Here is a 17,649-nt window from a genome sequence, read left to right on the forward strand (position 1 = left end):
CTGGACGTTTTGTTCACGAAAGATGTCTCATTGAAGATTATGTGAACATTTATATATCAAGTAGAACGGCCCCTCCGAATGACCATGACACAAGGCATCCTCTCTAGGACCATGAAACAAAGGCATAAAACAGACCGAGGAAAAAGATGGTTTCAAGTACTAAAACAAACAAAATCACCATATTCTTCATCTTGAACCTTCGTATGCCATCTTGGAGACAAGTCAAACTAAAATAGAACCCAGACTAAGTTACAAAACCAAAGACTTAACCTTCATAGCCAAACCTGAAAAGATAGGTACGTTTTCAGCATTTTGCAAAGCAACTATCTTTTCAAATAAATGCAATTGTTGCTGTGCCTGGGCTCAATTTGTTGAACAAGCTTCCCTTTGGGCACTATTTATTTGTCATTTTCGAATTCTTGGAGTTCCGTGATTCCATTCCAAACAACCAAAAGCACAAAAAGGATTGTTACACGTGCCAAAACAACAAATCATAGTAATTTAACATACATATGAATTACGATGGATTTAAGGAACAAGTTGTTATTCCTACAAAGCTTGGGGACGTAGCAAATTTTTTAATTTGAAACCATCTTTGCACAATCATCCTCACAAAAAGAATATAGATGTATCTTAAGCTCTATAGATGCCAGATGGGTCAGCATTCTGAACAATCCATGGGTGCTCAAGAAGCTTATGTAGTGGCAGGCGCTGGGAAGAATCCTTAACAAGCATCTGTAAGTAAAGTTAAATGTTCAGGATATTCCATGATGGAACGTTGTTGTTATATGTATATTGCAAGTTATAACAGCAACAAAAGATACCTGACTAATGAGGTCCTTAGCTGCAGATGAAACTATCGGTTTAGGAGGGAACTTAAGATCCACTTGTACAATCCTGTGAACAGGGTAAGGTGGAAAACTTATGATACCAGCAGTAAAAAGATAAGCAAACAGCAATATGGCGCCATCATACTGTGACAGGTTGAATAACCTAACATATTATCAGTTGAAAACGGTACTTGAAAAATGCAGTGTCATAAAATGCAACTCCTAATTTGCCAACAACATATCGGCCGAGTGGCTAAAGGTGTCGTGACATGTTGTAAGGTCTGGATTCGACTCAAAACAACCCCAACCCCCACCCCCACCCCTACCCCGAATACAAAAAAAAGCATCTCCTAAACCCCAAATTGCAAAGTAACCAAACGTTTTGATCAGGTTCTCTTTTTTTGCAGCTCGCACTTACCTTCTATAAGTGTCAGAGTGTTCCTTGGCCTCAAAAGGAGGGACTCCATAAAGAAACTCATAGCACAAAACACCAAGGCTCCAGATATCTACACTAGCATCATGCTCTACGCTTTCAACTGTGAAAAAAATAAAAAATAAGGTGAAATTTAGTCTTGTCTTACAGTTACTGTTTCAGATACATATGAAGTTGCATCTTTTGACACGATTGCAAAGTTTGAACCTAGAACTGCTTGATAACGAACGAGCAAAACCAGTAATAAAATGACAACTGATGAAGCATTCTAATGGTTTACTACTTACCCATTTCGGGAGGGAGATAATCAAGTGTACCACACATAGTCCGCCTGCGGTTAAATGTGTGCACTGACCATCCAAAATCTGCAATCTTAAGTTCACCCTGGCAAGGAAAAACAATTGACAAGATAAGCACTATAAGACTTTCATTGAATAAACCCAATAACAAGTACAGCCATAGATTAGGAATTACCTGTGCACCAATTAACAGGTTCTCAGGTTTGATGTCTCTGTGTATTACATGCTTTCCATGACAATAAATGAGTGCCCGAGCTAAAGATGCAACATACTGCAACAAACAACAGAAGCATACAAACCAAACATCCAATTAGTTTTGTTTTTTCTTTTGTCAATCTACATGCATATAGATTCATTAAGCACATTACAAACTACACAAGAATCGGTTTGTAAAAAAACTCACAGTAGCTGCCCGTCTTTCACTGAAGTATTTACACTTTTGCAGTTCCTTGTAAAGTTCACCTTTGGCTGCATACTCCAGTATCAGATAAACACGTTTCTGCAAAATTTGTATTCAGAAAAAACATGTTAATTCATCCAGCACATTTTCAGTTAGCTGCATACATGGAAGCATCAATATAGGACTATACCTGATCATAGAAATAACCATAAAGCCTCAATATATTGGGATGGCGCAGGTGGCTTTGTATTTCCACTTCACGACGTAGCTGATGTTCAACTTGAGATTGTTGTAGTTGGCTTTTAAAAAGAACCTTGAGTGCCACGATATGATTACTCTGTTTCAAAAGTACATAGGGATTAGCCTGGTGCTATAATTACAGATAATGATGTTATAAGAATATGTCAAAATTCGAAATTGCCTATTTTTATCTTCACCAGATAATAAAATTCTTTTCTTTCTTCAATTTTCCTCATATTTCTTAGCAAACAAAAGGAGCAATAAAAGAAAAAAAAAGGAAAGAAACGGACCCTCTTTTCTCTAGCTAAATAAACGTGACCAAATTTTCCTCGTCCAAGAGGCTTTCCAATGTCAAAATCGCGAAGCGTCCATCTTTTCTTTTCACCTGCTGAAGCCTCTGAAGAAACCTGTCAAAATGATACCAACAAACTAAATACATACTCGAAAATCCCCAACATTGTCTCAAAACAAAATACCCAAATCATTAACGTTTCCAATTTTTCAAAATCCGCTAATCCTAGATATCAAAGGGTACACAACTAGAGACAAAATTATCGGAATTCCCAAATCTGGCATCAGAACCCTAGAAATCAACCCTGTTTGGGAATTCAAACTTTTTATATAGAGAAATTTCTCATAACTTTCTTTCCTTTATAAAAGAAATCGAAACAGAAAATTAGGCTTTGTTTGGTTCTTGAAGGATGAAAAGGACAAAAAAACCTACTATTTTCCAAAGAAAAACAGCGACAACAAAATTAAAAGGAAAATTTTTACCATCTCTGTCTCAGCGAAAACAAAATTAAAAAAGAAAATCTTTACCATCTCTTGTTGTTGGGGATTGGTCTCAGCGATCGCCATTTTTGAGAAAAAAAAAGGGGAACAAGTTTTTTTTTGGGAGGGAGAGGGAGAAGGGAGAGGGCGAGAGAGAAAAAGACCGACGAGTACTATTATTTGAGGGAGAAGAAGAGAGAAGAGACAAAAAGAAAAGAGGAGTTATGGAGGGATCGGAGGAACCCCACTCGCAACGGTCGAATTTGTACCGTGTGCCACGTGGAACGGTTTTTCAAAATTTCCCCTTTTTGAGATGTGGGGAGGAGCGTCTCTCTGGTGAGAGAAGAGGCTAGAGTCACATGCTTGTCCCGTCTCATGGAAATGGGCTTATGTGTTTTCAACTCATGGGCCAAGTAAGTCAGTTGGATATCTGGATCCTACCTGTTGAGAACAGATGCTTGGGCCCCTGAATGATAGATGGCTAAGATATTTGTCCCACCTGAAATTGAAAAAGCTTATGTCTGAATAGTATTAAAGAATTTAGGCCAATTGCTAACAACAGAAAAATTCTATAGATTTTGGATCGAAAAATCTTCCCAAAAATGGATGGTCCTGTGCTGTGTCATGCACACTTAAAATCCATTCCATTCATCTCAAACACTTTCTAGTTTCTAGCTCTGGTCTCTACCCTACCCGTCTGGCAGAATGCATCGAAAGGCCTTTTTGAACACAAAGTTGAAAGGATCCGTCACTAAACAGGGCCAACCGAGTGTGGAGCACGCGTCACAGCCTCATAAACTCGAACCCATGCAAAGCTGCTCAACCATACACGCGCCTGACCCAACCTCACTTACCTGACACTGTTCTAGATTGTAGAATAGATACCCTCACCTCTACACACATCCGGAGGAGATCATACCTCCACCTCCACCCCACGTCCGTGTCCCTTCTCCCCACCTCCTTATAATGCCACTCTGACGGTCGCCTCTTCAGCTCACCTCGATCCGCAACCCGCCTTTCATTTTCTCACTCTCTTTTGCCATTTTTTGTTGATTTTTTTCATTGTATGATCAGGGCCGTTCATCATGTCGACTGATCGAAAGAAACCGATGACTCAGAAGCTTTATGAGTCGGCCCCATCTTCTCGCCGGGCGGCTAATTTTTTGACTGCGGCTACATGGGTGCAACGCTGCATTTCTTGTCAGGGTTAACCTTGACCGGGACAGTGATTGACCTGATCATGGCCACGCCACTTATGGTCCTGTTCAGTCCAGTTCTGGTCCCGGCTGGGATAGCCATCTTGCTGGTGGTTTCCGGGTTCTTGGTTTCGGGTGGCTGTGGCGTGGTGGCGATCACGTCGTTATCGTGGATATATAATTACGTGAAAGGGAAGCACCCAACTGGAGCGGATCAGCTGGATTATGCAACGAATAAGCTTGCAAGTACGGCTAGAGACATGACGGAGAAGGCGAGGGAGTATGGACAATACATGCAGCACAAGGCTCAGGAGGTTGCTCAAGGCCAAGGATCTTGATTTAAAATGTTTAGTTAGGGCACGGTTTGGGTTAAAGCTTGTTGGTTGTTTAAGGTTGGCGGTGGTGTTGTCTTTGTTTTGTGTTTTTAATCAAATTGGCATGCATGCACGCATCGTAGATCATGTGTTTTTGGTCGTTGTAATTGAAACAGTTGCGTTGGCGGGTTCTCTTTGTAGGTCAAAATCTCGTTTCTTTGTTAATAAGTTTCTGTTTGTCTCAAGCAACAAAGTGAGTTTCACAGTTCAGTTCTATGAGGCCAAAACAAGGGGTGTTAATTTCCGCTTTTCACTTTCCATCCTTCAAGATCTCCTAAGTAAGCTTGGATACTGATGTACACGTCAAAATCATTAACGGTGAAAATGCGGAATTAAGGATCGTTCGCCACGTAGATCAGGGATTCGTTCTTTTCTTATTGGGTATCGGGCCGTCAGCTGATCTGGGTTGGAGTCTCCAAAGGCCCAAACCACAATTGGACAGTTTTTTCGGCTTAAATTACGAGCCCACTTTCATAAAATATGGGCCTTAAAAAGCCAGACCAGTTATAGGACCAAGAGTCCAGGATGATTAATGGTGGTTGGAGCCTATACCCTGTGAGGAGATTCCAATTTCATCTCTGGACATTTATGCCCGGAGAAGAACTATACAAATCAATAACCTACAAGCTAAAAACAAACATAAACAGGTGAAAAAGATTTGTTGCATTTGAGCATCGAATGTCTGAAAACATAAACAATCATTCATCAAGCCAAATGTTTGACATTTCCAAAAGTTGCTACAGCTACATTTTTGAAAATTTTGTTACAAAACACCTCCTTACATAACAATTAACAAATGCTCCACGGTGAGAAAATGGTATCTTAAAGACAAGTCTCAGGACTGCTTGGCAACATTCTGAGCAACTAGCAGATATGATGGAAGATAGCGAGGAATAATCAATGCCAAACCTAAACACAGCAATGCAAAGAATACAACCCACCAAGCTTTGTAAGGGATACCCAAAAATAGTTCATCGCAAACTGAAAAATTAAAAATTTTACGTTATCAGTTATACCGAACAAAGAAAAAAACCTGAGCTATTGTAAAAACCATGTAGTATGAAACTGCTATTCTCATGAGAACGATAAATCAAAGGGATTGAAAGAGAAGGAAAACAAACAGAATAGGCAAACAAGCTAAAATCAGAGCAGATTTCATTTGAAGAAGGAAAAAGGCAAAATAGAAGGGTTTTGTATCACCACTTCTAAAAAAAATACTTGTTAGGAGACAAGAAAATAGTTAGCATACCAATATTAAAGATGATGAACTCTCTCTCCTTTGTGTTGGGTATTGCAACAAAACCTTCAGGCTCCACAGTCACCAAAACATACAGTGCACCCTGAGCAAAATTGAAACTTCTATTTTCACACAAGGTATGAAAAAATTACATCAAAAAATTTCAGCAGCAAAACCAAAACCTGATCATCAATCGTGTCGAGACTATCACTCTTGAATATCAACTTCTCTGTATTCAACAATCTTCTATTCCTGTTTAACCTAGAATCTGAATTCCCCTTCTTCAATTGCAAAGAAAAGCTTGCAGGAATCTTCCAATAAAAGCAAATATCAGTTTTTGAAAATGAAAATGTCACAAAGAGGCAAACCATAGAAAAGAAATCACATACAGAAGCTGGATACGATATCTTCACTTCATACCAAGTTAATGACTTGAGCCCTTGTAGTTGGTAAACTCGAGAACCCATTCGTAACGGTAAAGTTTCCTCCTTTAGCTCCTCCCCAACATTCAAAACGGTGGCGTCAAGCCTGTAAAAAAGGCAAAGCAGAAGCTTTTTCATTGGCAAGAGAAAATATCAAGAGGTAACTGACACAAAAATCCATCTTTTTTGAGGTTACTTACATTTTACCATGGCTGAAAATGGAGCTGCCAACAATGAAGATTAAAATATAGATTACAATGAATAAATTGAACTCGTTTGAATGAAGCATTGTAGATAAGAAGAAAGTGCGCCGCCTCAAGCTCTTGAATCTAGTACACCAAAGGCAGAGGTTGGTTTAGTCTAGCCTTTTTTTTTTTTTTTTTTTTAAGAAATTAAAAGCTTTTTTGTAACTAAAATTGAAAACCATAAGTCAATTTATTCTATGAAGCAAAGCCTCTCAAGCCCGCCAAATATTCGTTAAAATGTGTTAAATTAAAAGGGCTTCGATTTCCCATCGAAACTGAATCAAACAAATTCCACCAAAATCCAGCCTTTTAAAATATCTAAACTTTTTACTCAGAATCTATAACATTCACAGGACTTACCAGAATCCGAAGCTCTGATCTGTCTCAGTTTGAATCTGTTTTCGTCGCAGCAGTGAAAATCTGTTTGAGGGAAGTAAATTCTGTTTTGGCGTCTGGGCTTTTAAACGGTGCCGCTTAGATGTCTTGGGTTGGGCCGTTGGTTTGTTTATTTCTAATGAAAAAGTGGAAGAATATTTACAGTCTTACAACCCGAAAATCCCAGAAAAAACGATTTGGGATGGTAAGAAAACTAAAAGGAATAGAACACGCCTGAATCTGAAGCAAGCCAAAAGCAAGTGAGCAACGACTTGAAGAGTCTCCTCAAGACAGCATTCGAACAAGGAAGTAAAAAAAAAAATGGTACGATGATTGTTTTGTTCTTTAATCTTTTCTTGACTGCTGTCGAAGGGAGTTATTTTTTATTTTTTAACTTTTTTTGTGTGGGTTTCAGTTCTCAATCGCAGCTATTAATGATACGGATTCCAGAGGCCAATGGGAACCCTTAGCTCCAACTAAAGAAGCTCAGGCATGCTTTTATTTCTTTTAACATATTTGAATGTAATTAATTAGAGTAAAAAAAAATTGTTTCAAATTGCATTGTTTCCATTGTTGTGTCGGCTTTGAATCTTATTCATGTTCATCTTGTCAATCCTAAGTTGACAACGCTACGGTAAAAAAAAAAAAAAAAAAAGCTGCTTCGCAGTTCTGAACCCTTTTTTAGTTGAACAATTTGAGGGTTTTATTTATTTTTTTTTTCCTAAAGAGTGAATTTTGGGATTCTTTATTGTATTTTTAGTTTTTACTTTTGAGAGTGTATAGCTCTACATTTGATTTTGGTCTTGTTATTTAAAAGAATAAAATTGATTTCTTTTATGGTTTGATGCAGGAATCCCATCTTACACAAACTTATCATGATGGGCTTCTCAAGTTACAGGCTAAAGAGTATGAAAAAGCTCGCGAACTGTTAGAATCGGTTCTGAAAGATCCTCTCATTTCAAATGCTCAAGTACCTGTCTTGTTCCATGAAAAGTTTTCAGCTGCAACTGCCTTAAATTTTTTTTAAGTAATTACTTGTTTTTAATTTATTCAGGTGGATAGCAATACTACTGACTGCCATCTGTTACAACTCAAGTTAAGAGCTATCTTCTTACCTATATCTAACTTAGTTTTAAATAGTATGCTTGCATAGTTTTGATTCTTTTACTCTGGTAATGTGTGACTACTTTCCTTTTATTGCATCTTAGAAAGCAAACCATGATGCCTATGAATCATTGGTTTTGTAGTTTTATGTAAATTGTGTCTTCTCTATAAGTTTCTGTAGAGATTTCATTTTATAGAAGTGTTGGTAAAGTCATGTGGTCTTTGGTTTGATTGAATAAATTTGCTGTGATTTAGATTTATCTGCTAGTTGTACCGAATAAATGTATTTTGTTATGACATCTTATTCTTGAAAGCATGTGTTAATGTTTTTCATCTGGTTCTGTGCAGATTTTTGGCCTTGAAGAACCTTGCCACTGTTTTTCTTCAACAAGGTTCAAGTCATTATGAGAGTGCTTTGCATTGTTATCTTCAAGCTGTAGAGATTGATAACAAAGATTCAGTCGTCTGGAACCAGCTGGGAACTCTATCTTGCTCAATGGGTTCGTTGAGTATTTCACGTTGGGCTTTTGAGCAGGGACTTTTGTGCAGTCCTAACAATTGTGAGCATTTATCTGCTTCAGTCGTTTCCCGTTCTTAGTTCTCTTGCTGTGTGCTATGTGTCAAATTTTCATGATGCATACAATCGATTATATATGTGGCAGGGAATTGCATGGAGAAACTGTTGGAAGTTCTCATTGCCATTGGTGATGAAGTTGCATGCCTTTCTGTTGCAGAGTTGATTTTAAGGCATTGGCCATCGCATTCTCGTGCCCTGCATGTCAAAAATACTATTGAGGAGTCTGAATCAGTTCCTTTTGCTCCTAGAGGTATAGATAAGCTGGAACCTAAACATGTTCGTCTTAAATTTGATGATAAGAGAAAAGCACTTGATGAGAATCTAGATGAGGGCACTGCACTCAAAAAGCTGAACCAGAACATAGAATTGCAAATTGCAGAAGCTTCCTGGGCTGCTCTTGCTGATGGACTCCTGGGAATTTTACTTCCACTGAATGGTTGTGGATCTGAGGTTAGGACTGGAAAATTGCACAGATCTGGGGATGTGAGGTTAAGTATACTCTTCCCTCCTAGTTCTGAAATTGTCATGGAGCCTGTGGAAAAGAAAGTTCCTACTTTAGCTTCAAGTGATGAAAGCATGCATCCTGCTGATTGTGACTCTGAAAGAGCAAGTAATGTGAAAGAAAAAGAATCAAATTTTTTGGAAGAACAACCACAGGAGAGGCGGAGTACTCGTCTTGAAAGGCTTAGGAGTCGTAAACCTGGCAAAGAAGAATTAGATTTTGCTGCTGGTAAGGATTTGGCCAAGATTGTGTTTCAATTACTAGAATCTTTTGTCTTGAGTAAACCAGAAGGTAAAGATTCTGATGATGTTGTTAATCGTTCAGTCTCATTTGCTGAACAAGCAAATTCCTTGGATATGGAATGTAGAGATGTTGCTAACTTTATAAGAGAAACTTCAAATAATTATGGTGCTTACCATATGGGTCACTTGCTTTTGGAACATGCCTCAAGTAGAAACCTTGTGCATCCAGATGCGCATGTCAAATTCCTTGAGTTGGAGAAATTGACAAGGCATTGGGGGCAGGATAGGACTCCTGAATGTAGTCTTTTTCTTGCTGAATTGTACCACAACATTGGGTCTTCTCCCTCCAATTCCTCGAATGCATCTGAATTTTCATCGGAGGCATCTTTCCATCTTTGTAAAATAATTGAATCAGTAGCTTTAGATCATCCATTTCATGTGACATTTTGGAATGAGAATTGCTCTTCATTGAAGAGTTTTCAAGGCACTGACGGAATATCATCCAATAACACTATTTGTGAAAGTTCAGATTTAGATAGTTTCTTGTTATCTCACAAAAGTCCCTTCTGGGTTCGCTACTTCTGGTTGAGTGGACAGTTATCTGTTCTGGAAGGGAACAAGGCAAAAGCTTATGAGGAATTCTGCATTTGCATGTCACTTTTGGTGAAGAAGGAAAATGCAAACAATCCCTTATGCATGGTGCAGCTGCCACATTGTAAGATTACTCAAGAGTTAACTGTTGAGAGGATTCTTCATGAAATAAATTTGTTAAAGGTTGATTTCTTGTTGGAGAAGACTCTAGGTGAGATGATTGAGAAGGAGATGTATCTGGAATGTGTAGCTTTGCTTGCTCCTCTTCTTTTTTCTGCCAATTATATATCACCTTTACTGGCTACTGACCCAAAGGGCGGGGGTGTTACATCTGTTGAACTATCAGCATTAGATATATTAATTAGAGCTTGTCAGAAGATAAAGCCAATGGATATTGAGGTGTATTTGAATAGTCACACACGAAAGCTTCAAATACTTATGGCACTAGCTGGAATGGGTGAATGTGTTGCTTTTTATAAATCCTTTCATCAGAAGTCAGGGTCAAAAATGTTTTCTGGTCATGAGATGGTATCAAGTGACAGTTCAAGCAATCACCAGAATCACTTGGTTGGAGAGGAAGTGAAGTCAATTTTACAATGTGTTTCACAAGTGAAAAAATTCATTGATCAATCTCGAGATTCTGTAAGTAATTTTTTCCCAGCAGAAATGCTTTTTATGATTGTAGTCTAGAATAAAGTACTAGTAACTCTGTAATCCACTTCATGTAAGCCCAATCTTACATGATCAAGTTCTTTGATATTTGAGAAACATACCCTTCTGTTCTGACTCCTGGTTAATTTTTAAATGAGAATATTTTCCTTTTTATTTCCCTCTACTGCATCTTGACTTCATTTTAGCTATGGTTGCAGAGTGGCACTGTTTTGGTCAGCATCTTAAATTACATTCAATCACTGCTTCTGGCAATCATGTACAACATTGCAAACACTGTCCTTTGTAAGAAATCTTCTATGCCAGTAATTGTTGATCAAGAAGAACAAAAGCAAAGTAACTGCTTCATTGATGCAGCCATTGCTTTCTGCAAGCTTCAACATCTTGACCCTTCTGTAACTGTTAAAACCCAGGTAAATTTTTCATTAGTTTTTTTGAAGAAGAAATTAGCAATCCACTCATTGATGTATTGATTATTCTTTTTCTCACAGCATTTGTGTGCATGTGTATATATCTTTAATTTCTGTTTTCTGACTTCTTGTCTTAGGTTGAATTAATTGTGGCAACTCATGACTTGCTTGCTGAATATGGGCTTTGCTGTGCGGGTGAGGGTGGTGAAGGGGAGGAAGCAACATTTCTTAAATTTGCCATAAAGCATCTCTTGGCCTTGGACATGAAGCTAAAATCCAGTGTTAACTCTTCAAACAGGGAGACAAGTCCAGATGATAGGCAGCCAAGCAATGATGATACTGTCAAAACATCGGAAAACGAAATAAGTTCAGATAAGCTAGATGTGGAAATGGGTGGAACTCAAAATTCCGAATCCATTGCTGCGATGAAGGATGATATTGAAAGGATTTCTTCTAAAGGAACTCCATCTTGTTCTGGCCAAGAGAAAGACCATGCAATAGCACATGAAAAGCAATGCAGTAATGAGGACAAAATCAACCTTGGAGAAAAATGTGGTGATCAGCTTGATGAATGTGCCAATGAGCTTACCAAAGATGAAAAGGAGGAACTTGAGCTAATGATAGATAATGCTTTGGATCAGTGTTTTTTTTGCTTATATGGTCTTAATCTCAGATCTGACTCATCTTATGATGATGAACTGGCTGTGCACAAAAATACTAGTCGTGGTGATTATCAGACTAAGGAACAATGTGCTGATGTTTTCCAATACATTCTTCCTTCTGCCAAGGCTTCTTCTGTGAGTAGTCTTTCTCTCTTCACACACATGCACACTGACAAACATGACTGCGCTGGTGCCTGTGCATGTGATGTGTACACAAGAGGAGTTTTTTTTTTTAACTATTATTGTTATTATTTAATTGTGCTGAATGCAACATAGCTCAATGAGATTATTTTATGTGTCAGAGAACTGGATTGGTCAAACTTCGCAGAGTGCTAAGAACCATACGTAAACACTTTCCTCAACCACCTGAAGAAATTTTGGTTGGAAATATAATAGATAAATTTTTAGATGATCCTGACTTATGTGAGAACAAACTGTCAGAGATGGCTGGATCTGAAGGTTTTCTTGAGACCATAACAAAGATGCTTTTTCCTGATGGAGGAAGCCTCAAACAGTACAAGGCATCATTGTTTCGGAGGTATACATTTGTGTTGTTCTGCTACTATGTTAGATGCTTGTTTGTTTCTTTTATTAATGGTTAAATGTGCATGTTGTTACTCCTTTACTGATATGCTATCTGTGTGTGTAATTATGGGTAGCAGCTCTGAGCCATATTTGGAGGTCTATAGCAATTTGTATTATTTCCTAGCACAGTCAGAAGAAATGAATGCAACTGATAAATGGCCTGGCTTTGTGCTCACCAAGGAAGGGGAAGAATTTGTTCAGCAAAATGCAAACCTCTTTAAATACGATCTACTCTATAACCCCCTACGCTTTGAGAGTTGGCAACGTCTTGCAAATATTTATGATGAGGCAAGATTTACTTTTGGTCATCATTTTAATAGTGATTGATGCACAAACTGTTAAAACCTTATTATAAAGTGGTTTTTATATCTTCCTAGCAAGGAATCAATTTGTTTACAAAATTCTCTTTGGCTTCCTTTAAGTAGGAGGTGGACTTGCTGCTAAATGATGGGAGTAAGCACATAAATGTATCAGGATGGAGGAAAAATACCACTTTGTCTCAGAGAGTTGAGACAAGTAGGAGGAGGAGCAGGCGTTGTCTACTAGTAAGTTTGGCTTTGGCCAAGACATCAGAGCAGCAGGTAACCCTATGCCAATGATTCATATGCATCTTGGACATTGGTTTGGATTTTAGTGATATTCTTGGACAAATTTGCCATTTACATCCCTTATATCAGTGATTAAATGTTATTTCTCAAACCTGTTCACTCAAAACAGATCTTAACATGTGAGTTAGTAAGAAGGGACGGAAAAAGAGATAGGTCCCATAGAAAGCATATGCCCCATGCTATCACTTATCGTGATTATTAGATGATTTTAAGAATTAATTCCTTATTTCTTTGGACTTTCCTTGATACACTTAAAATGCTGGGGACATTCATCTGATATGAGGTTTAAGAGTTCAATAGTGATAATGAGAATAAAATCTGTGAACTGAATGCCTCTTGGCAGATGCTTTACTAGTTTATTTATGTTGTTTGTTTTTATTGTTAATATTTGTAGCAATTTGTTGCTAATTATTGTGTAACTTTGCATGATCCTAGTGTGAGATACATGAGCTATTGGCTTTAGTATACTACGACAGCCTTCAGAATGTTGTCCCAATTTTTGATCAGCGATTCGTTTTGCCATCAAGGGATGCAGTTTGGAGGATGTACTGTGACAACTCGTTGAGGCATTTTAAAAAAGCCTTCACGCACAAGTACTTCTGCTTTTCTGAATCCTTCCCCTTCCCCCATTCTGTCTCACTCTTGAAGTTTAAGATCATAAGATGTATTCCTTCAGCTGACTCCATTATGTTGTAGGCAGGATTGGTCACATGCATTCTACATTGGAAAACTCTGTCAGAAGCTTGGATACTCGCATGAGACATCATTATCCTATTATGATAAGGCCATTGCTTTGAATCCATCAGCTGTCGATCCTTTCTACAGAATGCATGCTTCGCGCCTGAAGTTACTCTGGACCTGCGGAAAACAAAATCTTGAAGTTTTAAAGGTTTCTTTCATCCCCCCTTCCCTCTTTCCTCTTCCGAGCAAGTAAAATTAACATTATTTGACTTTTTTCTTTTCCCTGTTGTAGCTTCTTAATCTTGAATCATTTCATGATTTAATAGTTTACCAGCTTTAAGTTTCTGAATGTGTCTAGTTCACTTGATAAAATTTCTTGAGTCTCAACTCTCATTGATTGTGTTCCAGGTTCTTTCAAGTTATTCTTTTGATCAATCTATGAAGGATGCTGTAATGGGCATTATCAGGGGAATAACTACTGAAACTTCACTTTTGCAAGAAGATACAATGGATAAAAGCTGTCAAAAAAATATGGAGGAAGAACACCATGATAAATCAGAGAAAATGGAGGAGGTGTGGAACATGCTTTACAATGACTGTCTTTCCGCCCTGGAAATTTGTGTTGGAGGAGATCTGAAACATTTTCATAAGGCCAGATTTATGCTCGCCCAAGGGCTATATAAAAAGGGGGGCAGGGCTGATTTGCAGAAGGCCAAAGATGAACTTTCTTTCTGCTTCAAATCATCTCGCTCAAGCTTTACAATAAATATGTGGGAGATTGATGGCATGGTGAAAAAAGGAAAGTATGGCTGCAACCCTATATTTCATATTCCAAGCAATTGGATTGTCATAACTTAAAAATAAAGCGGCTTCATTATAAAATAAAAAGTATGAAATTAAGAATTTGAACAATTTTTCTGCTCAATGATCCAGTTCAAGTTTCAGTGGTTACCTTTTTTTTTTTTTTTTGGGAGGGTGTGGAGAGAGGTGCTAAGAAAAGGGATTGTGGACTGTTCAAATTCTTCTCAATATGGTGTTCTTAGATTCCCTTTTTAAAATTTCATGTTGTTGATCATACATATAATTCAAGTCACTTATTGGCTGTTATTAATATGGATCTAATCTATTTCATTTTGTCTTCTTTTCTTGTTGAAAAAAAAATCAGGCGCAAAACACCAGGTTTAGCTGGGAACAAGAAGGCCCTTGAAGTAAACTTACCAGAGAGTTCTCGAAAGTTTATAACTTGCATCCGAAAATACTTGTTGTTTTATCTGAAATTGTTGGAAGAAACTGGAGACATCTGTACTCTTGACCGGGCTTATGTCTCCCTTCGGTCAGATAAGCGGGTAACAAGTCAATCCTTTAGAAACTAGCTCTGATTCGTTGCATTTTGGTCAGAACCTAACTCCTATCATGCAATGCATCTATGGTTAACTAGATTTAGGAGACAAACAGTTTCTAGTACCGTTTTCTATTGAAGCCTGCTTTCATATGCACTCTTTAAGATAAATAAAAATGGAAAACGAAAGAAGATAATGACGATTCATGTATGACTACTATATTTGCAGTTAAGTTATTTTAGTTAGATCAGGTGTAATCACTCCAAAAGTCATATGCCTCACCCATCTCCGTTAATACTATCGTAATCTGCTGTTGTTTTTTGCCCAGTTCTCCTTGTGCATTGAAGACATTGTACCAGTGGCACTTGGGAGGCACATCAAAGCTCTAGTTTTATCCATGAGTCAAGTTGAGACTGCTGGTATTGATCCTGCATGTAGTTTTGAGCATCAACTAGAGAAGATATTTGGTTTGTTTATGGAACAGGGTACCTTATGGCCTGAGATCTACTGTTTGCCTGAGATTAAGAGTCCAGAAATATCTGAGGGCAGTTTATATGGGTAACATAAGTTTTCTGAGTTCATTGTTTAAGAATTCTAAAATTCTTGGAATCTTTAATATGTAACATTTAGTATGTGATAATTAGGCAATTTGCAATGCCTACCCTTTAACTGATAATATAACTAGTGTCTTTCCTTTACATAAAACTCTAATAGTTGATTAACTTGACTCAGGTATCTTCACCAGTATATTGTGTCCCTGGAAAGAAATGGAAAACTGGAAATACTTGAAGCAATAAATGAGAAGATCCGTAAACGGTTCAAGAATCCAAAATTGTCAAATAGTAATTGCGCAAAAGTTTGCAAGCATGCTTCTGTTGCTTGGTGTCGATCTCTTATAATTGGCTTGGCATCAGTTACTCCATTGCAATCTGGATTTCCAAATGAGATTCAAAGTCTTAACCCCGTAGATGGTGCTGTGGAAAGCAGTCTGCAGCTTTGTATTAATCTGCTGACACATGAAATATGGAGTTCATCATTTGAGGACTCAACTCATTTGGATAGTCTTCAAACAAAATGGAGCCCAACTTTGGCAAAAATTAATAATATCATAATAAAGAAAGCTGCTGATGGAGATCGGGAGACTGCCAACTCTTTGCTTAGAAGTTCATATAATTTCTATCGGGAGAGCTCCTGTGTGATGCTCCCAGCTGGTGTCAACCTTTATTTGGTGCCATCTCGGCTGGTAAAAGAAAAGCAATTTCCATCAAGCATGGAAGGTGTTGAAACTCTTGATCTAAGCGTTCCAAGGAAGCTTTTGTTGTGGGCTTATACGCTATTGAATGGTCGCTGTGCCAGCATCTCAGTTGTTGTAAAGCATTGTGAAGAAAATGCTAAGGTATGAAAGTTGGGAAATTTTTAGAGTGCCAAAATACAAAGATTGTCTTTTTGCAGGATAAACTTGGTTTCTAATATTTTTTTAGTCCCTTATTTCATTTCCCTACTTTGTATTTTATATTTTAGAATGAGAAGTTGAGAGGATTTGTTGTGCCTTGATATTGAAGTTAAGTGAGTTTTACCTTAGTTCCTCATCAAGAATGAAAATACCATATGAAGGGGTTAATTTCACGAACCCTTAAATTATAGTAAAATATTCAATGTGATACCTAAATTTTAAAAATGATTTAATGTGATATATGGATTATGAATCTATTAACTAATGTGGTACTTGAAAAATTAATTTTCAGTCACGTGTCATCTTTTGGAGCTAATTACGTTAGAGATGAGTAACATTTTGGTTAATAGATTTATGGTTCAGATACCACATTAGATATTTTTAAAATTCGGATATCACATTGGAGATTTCATTATAGTTCAGTGGCTATTTGTAACACTAACCCTATATGAAAAAAATGATAGAAGATTCAACGGATTTCAAAGCAGAATGAAATACAAAAGGATTGTCTGTGTGAGTAGACTTACTAATCATGTTTTTTTTTTTTGGTTCTGCAGTTGAAGATGAAAAGGGGGGTTGCAACTTCATCAGCACCACAAAATACAAACACTAGCATTGCTGTAACCAGCCATACAGGTTAATTCTGCTACTCAAGCAATCGTGTAATTTTCATCTGATTAGATATGATTCAAATTTGAGTTTATCAAACTTCATGTCTTCTTATCTTTATGTTTTACCATTTCAACACTCAATGGCCGCTTTCCACAACTCTCAATATAACTTCTGATGAACTTGCAGCTGTTGGTAGTGGCAAAGACACTGCAAGTCATGGAGGCAGTGAAGCGGAGGCTGCTCCGGTTATATCAGGGCCACCTGCTCTAGTGTCTGAGAATGATAGCAGACATTCCACCAGTCCACTTCCTTCGTCCAATGAGGACCAAAAGAGCTTATTTGTGGCTCCACAACTACATCCTTGTAATAACAACAATGAAGGGGAAAGGAGCACTGTGGCACATGAAGGAGGAGATCCTAACAAAGGTTGATTTTATAGTGGCCTCATTGTAAATATCATGCACGTATTGCTTTTAACATGTAGTGAAAAATTCAGGATATAATCCCACATATAGTTCAAGGGTTTTCTCTCCCCTTTTAGATTGAGAGTCTGAAACCATAGTTGCTTGAATTAAAATTAACTCAAAAACCTTGTAGAATTTTGAAGTACCAAAATTTGGTAACGGTAGTCATCATGCATTTATGTTTGGTACAGCATTTCCGATTAGGATTGAGCTAAAATATAAACGCGAACCAAATATTTGCTTCTAAGCCTGAGCTCTTAATCTTTTGCATGTAGCTCAAACTTTAGTGGCATCCTCCAATCATTATTAGAAAAGATTCTTTTTTCC

At 37.6% G+C, this 17,649-nt stretch overlaps 3 protein-coding genes and 1 pseudogene across 7 annotated transcripts; 2 read left to right on the forward strand and 2 right to left on the reverse strand.

Moving 5' to 3' along the window:
• Positions 1-476: 476 nt before the first annotated feature.
• AUR1 (ataurora1) lies at positions 477-3,173 on the reverse strand. The gene is made up of 9 exons (XM_022875903.2): positions 3,022-3,173; positions 2,493-2,609; positions 2,153-2,299; positions 1,966-2,061; positions 1,738-1,833; positions 1,551-1,647; positions 1,249-1,366; positions 825-897; positions 477-735 (listed from the first exon to the last, which is right to left on the reverse strand). The coding sequence occupies exons 1-9, from the start codon at positions 3,058-3,060 to the stop codon at positions 634-636; spliced, it is 885 nt and encodes a 294-aa protein (XP_022731638.1). The 5' UTR covers positions 3,061-3,173; the 3' UTR covers positions 477-633.
• A 114-nt stretch (positions 3,174-3,287) lies between these two features.
• LOC111284859 (oleosin G pseudogene) lies at positions 3,288-4,757 on the forward strand (annotated as a pseudogene).
• Positions 4,758-5,191: 434 nt separating this feature from the next.
• Positions 5,192-6,957, reverse strand: LOC111284858 (uncharacterized). Of its 2 annotated transcripts, none has more exons than XM_089762972.1 (6): positions 6,808-6,957; positions 6,403-6,531; positions 6,170-6,308; positions 5,963-6,091; positions 5,793-5,883; positions 5,192-5,452 (listed from the first exon to the last, which is right to left on the reverse strand). In XM_089762972.1, the coding sequence occupies exons 2-6, from the start codon at positions 6,489-6,491 to the stop codon at positions 5,379-5,381; spliced, it is 522 nt and encodes a 173-aa protein (XP_089619098.1). In that variant the 5' UTR covers positions 6,492-6,531; positions 6,808-6,957; the 3' UTR covers positions 5,192-5,378. The 2 variants fall into 2 exon arrangements, with proteins under 2 accessions (XP_089619098.1, XP_022729652.2); XM_022873917.2 differs by having other exon boundaries at positions 5,192-5,524; positions 6,808-6,952.
• Positions 6,958-6,985: 28 nt separating this feature from the next.
• Positions 6,986-17,569, forward strand: LOC111284855 (Tetratricopeptide repeat (TPR)-like superfamily protein). Of its 4 annotated transcripts, none has more exons than XM_022873900.2 (19): positions 6,986-7,146; positions 7,238-7,312; positions 7,673-7,792; positions 7,877-7,917; positions 8,275-8,486; positions 8,589-10,480; positions 10,696-10,920; positions 11,055-11,714; positions 11,882-12,117; positions 12,242-12,452; positions 12,590-12,745; positions 13,208-13,365; positions 13,469-13,661; positions 13,862-14,256; positions 14,619-14,799; positions 15,122-15,351; positions 15,526-16,189; positions 16,804-16,882; positions 17,045-17,569. In XM_022873900.2, the coding sequence occupies exons 1-19, from the start codon at positions 7,144-7,146 to the stop codon at positions 17,287-17,289; spliced, it is 5,976 nt and encodes a 1,991-aa protein (XP_022729635.2). In that variant the 5' UTR covers positions 6,986-7,143; the 3' UTR covers positions 17,290-17,569. The 4 variants fall into 4 exon arrangements, with proteins under 4 accessions (XP_022729635.2, XP_022729636.2, XP_089619087.1 ...); XM_022873901.2 differs by having other exon boundaries at positions 10,708-10,920; XM_089762960.1 differs by lacking the exon at positions 6,986-7,146 and having other exon boundaries at positions 7,294-7,312; positions 7,877-7,916; positions 8,273-8,486.
• Positions 17,570-17,649: the final 80 nt, after the last annotated feature.

This window comes from Durio zibethinus, chromosome 6 (genome assembly GCF_047325235.1).
Source record: "Durio zibethinus cultivar Kanyao isolate XHJ-2024 chromosome 6, ASM4732523v1, whole genome shotgun sequence".
In the NCBI taxonomy this organism is placed as follows: domain Eukaryota; kingdom Viridiplantae; phylum Streptophyta; class Magnoliopsida; order Malvales; family Malvaceae; genus Durio; species Durio zibethinus.

What these genes read in the sequence shown, in the direction of transcription:
- AUR1 (XM_022875903.2), bottom strand. Translation starts at nt 3,060, where the DNA reads ATGGCGATCGCTGAGACCAATCCCCAACAACAAGAGATG. An exon ending in ATTTAGCTAGAGAAAAGAGG is followed by an intron (nt 2,300 to 2,492) that starts GTCCGTTTCTTT and finishes CTTTTGAAACAG; the next exon opens with AGTAATCATATCGTGGCACT. An exon ending in CACTCTGACACTTATAGAAG is followed by an intron (nt 898 to 1,248) that starts GTAAGTGCGAGC and finishes CCCTGTTCACAG; the next exon opens with GATTGTACAAGTGGATCTTA.
- LOC111284858 (XM_022873917.2), bottom strand. Translation starts at nt 6,491, where the DNA reads ATGCTTCATTCAAACGAGTTCAATTTATTCATTGTAATCTATATTTTA. An exon ending in ATTTTCAGCCATGGTAAAAT is followed by an intron (nt 6,309 to 6,402) that starts GTAAGTAACCTC and finishes CCTTTTTTACAG; the next exon opens with GCTTGACGCCACCGTTTTGA. An exon ending in AGATATCGTATCCAGCTTCT is followed by an intron (nt 6,092 to 6,169) that starts GTATGTGATTTC and finishes TTTTATTGGAAG; the next exon opens with ATTCCTGCAAGCTTTTCTTT.
- LOC111284855 (XM_022873900.2), top strand. An exon ending in AAAATCTTGAAGTTTTAAAG is followed by an intron (nt 13,662 to 13,861) that starts GTTTCTTTCATC and finishes ATTGTGTTCCAG; the next exon opens with GTTCTTTCAAGTTATTCTTT. An exon ending in GGCATGGTGAAAAAAGGAAA is followed by an intron (nt 14,257 to 14,618) that starts GTATGGCTGCAA and finishes AAAAAAAATCAG; the next exon opens with GCGCAAAACACCAGGTTTAG.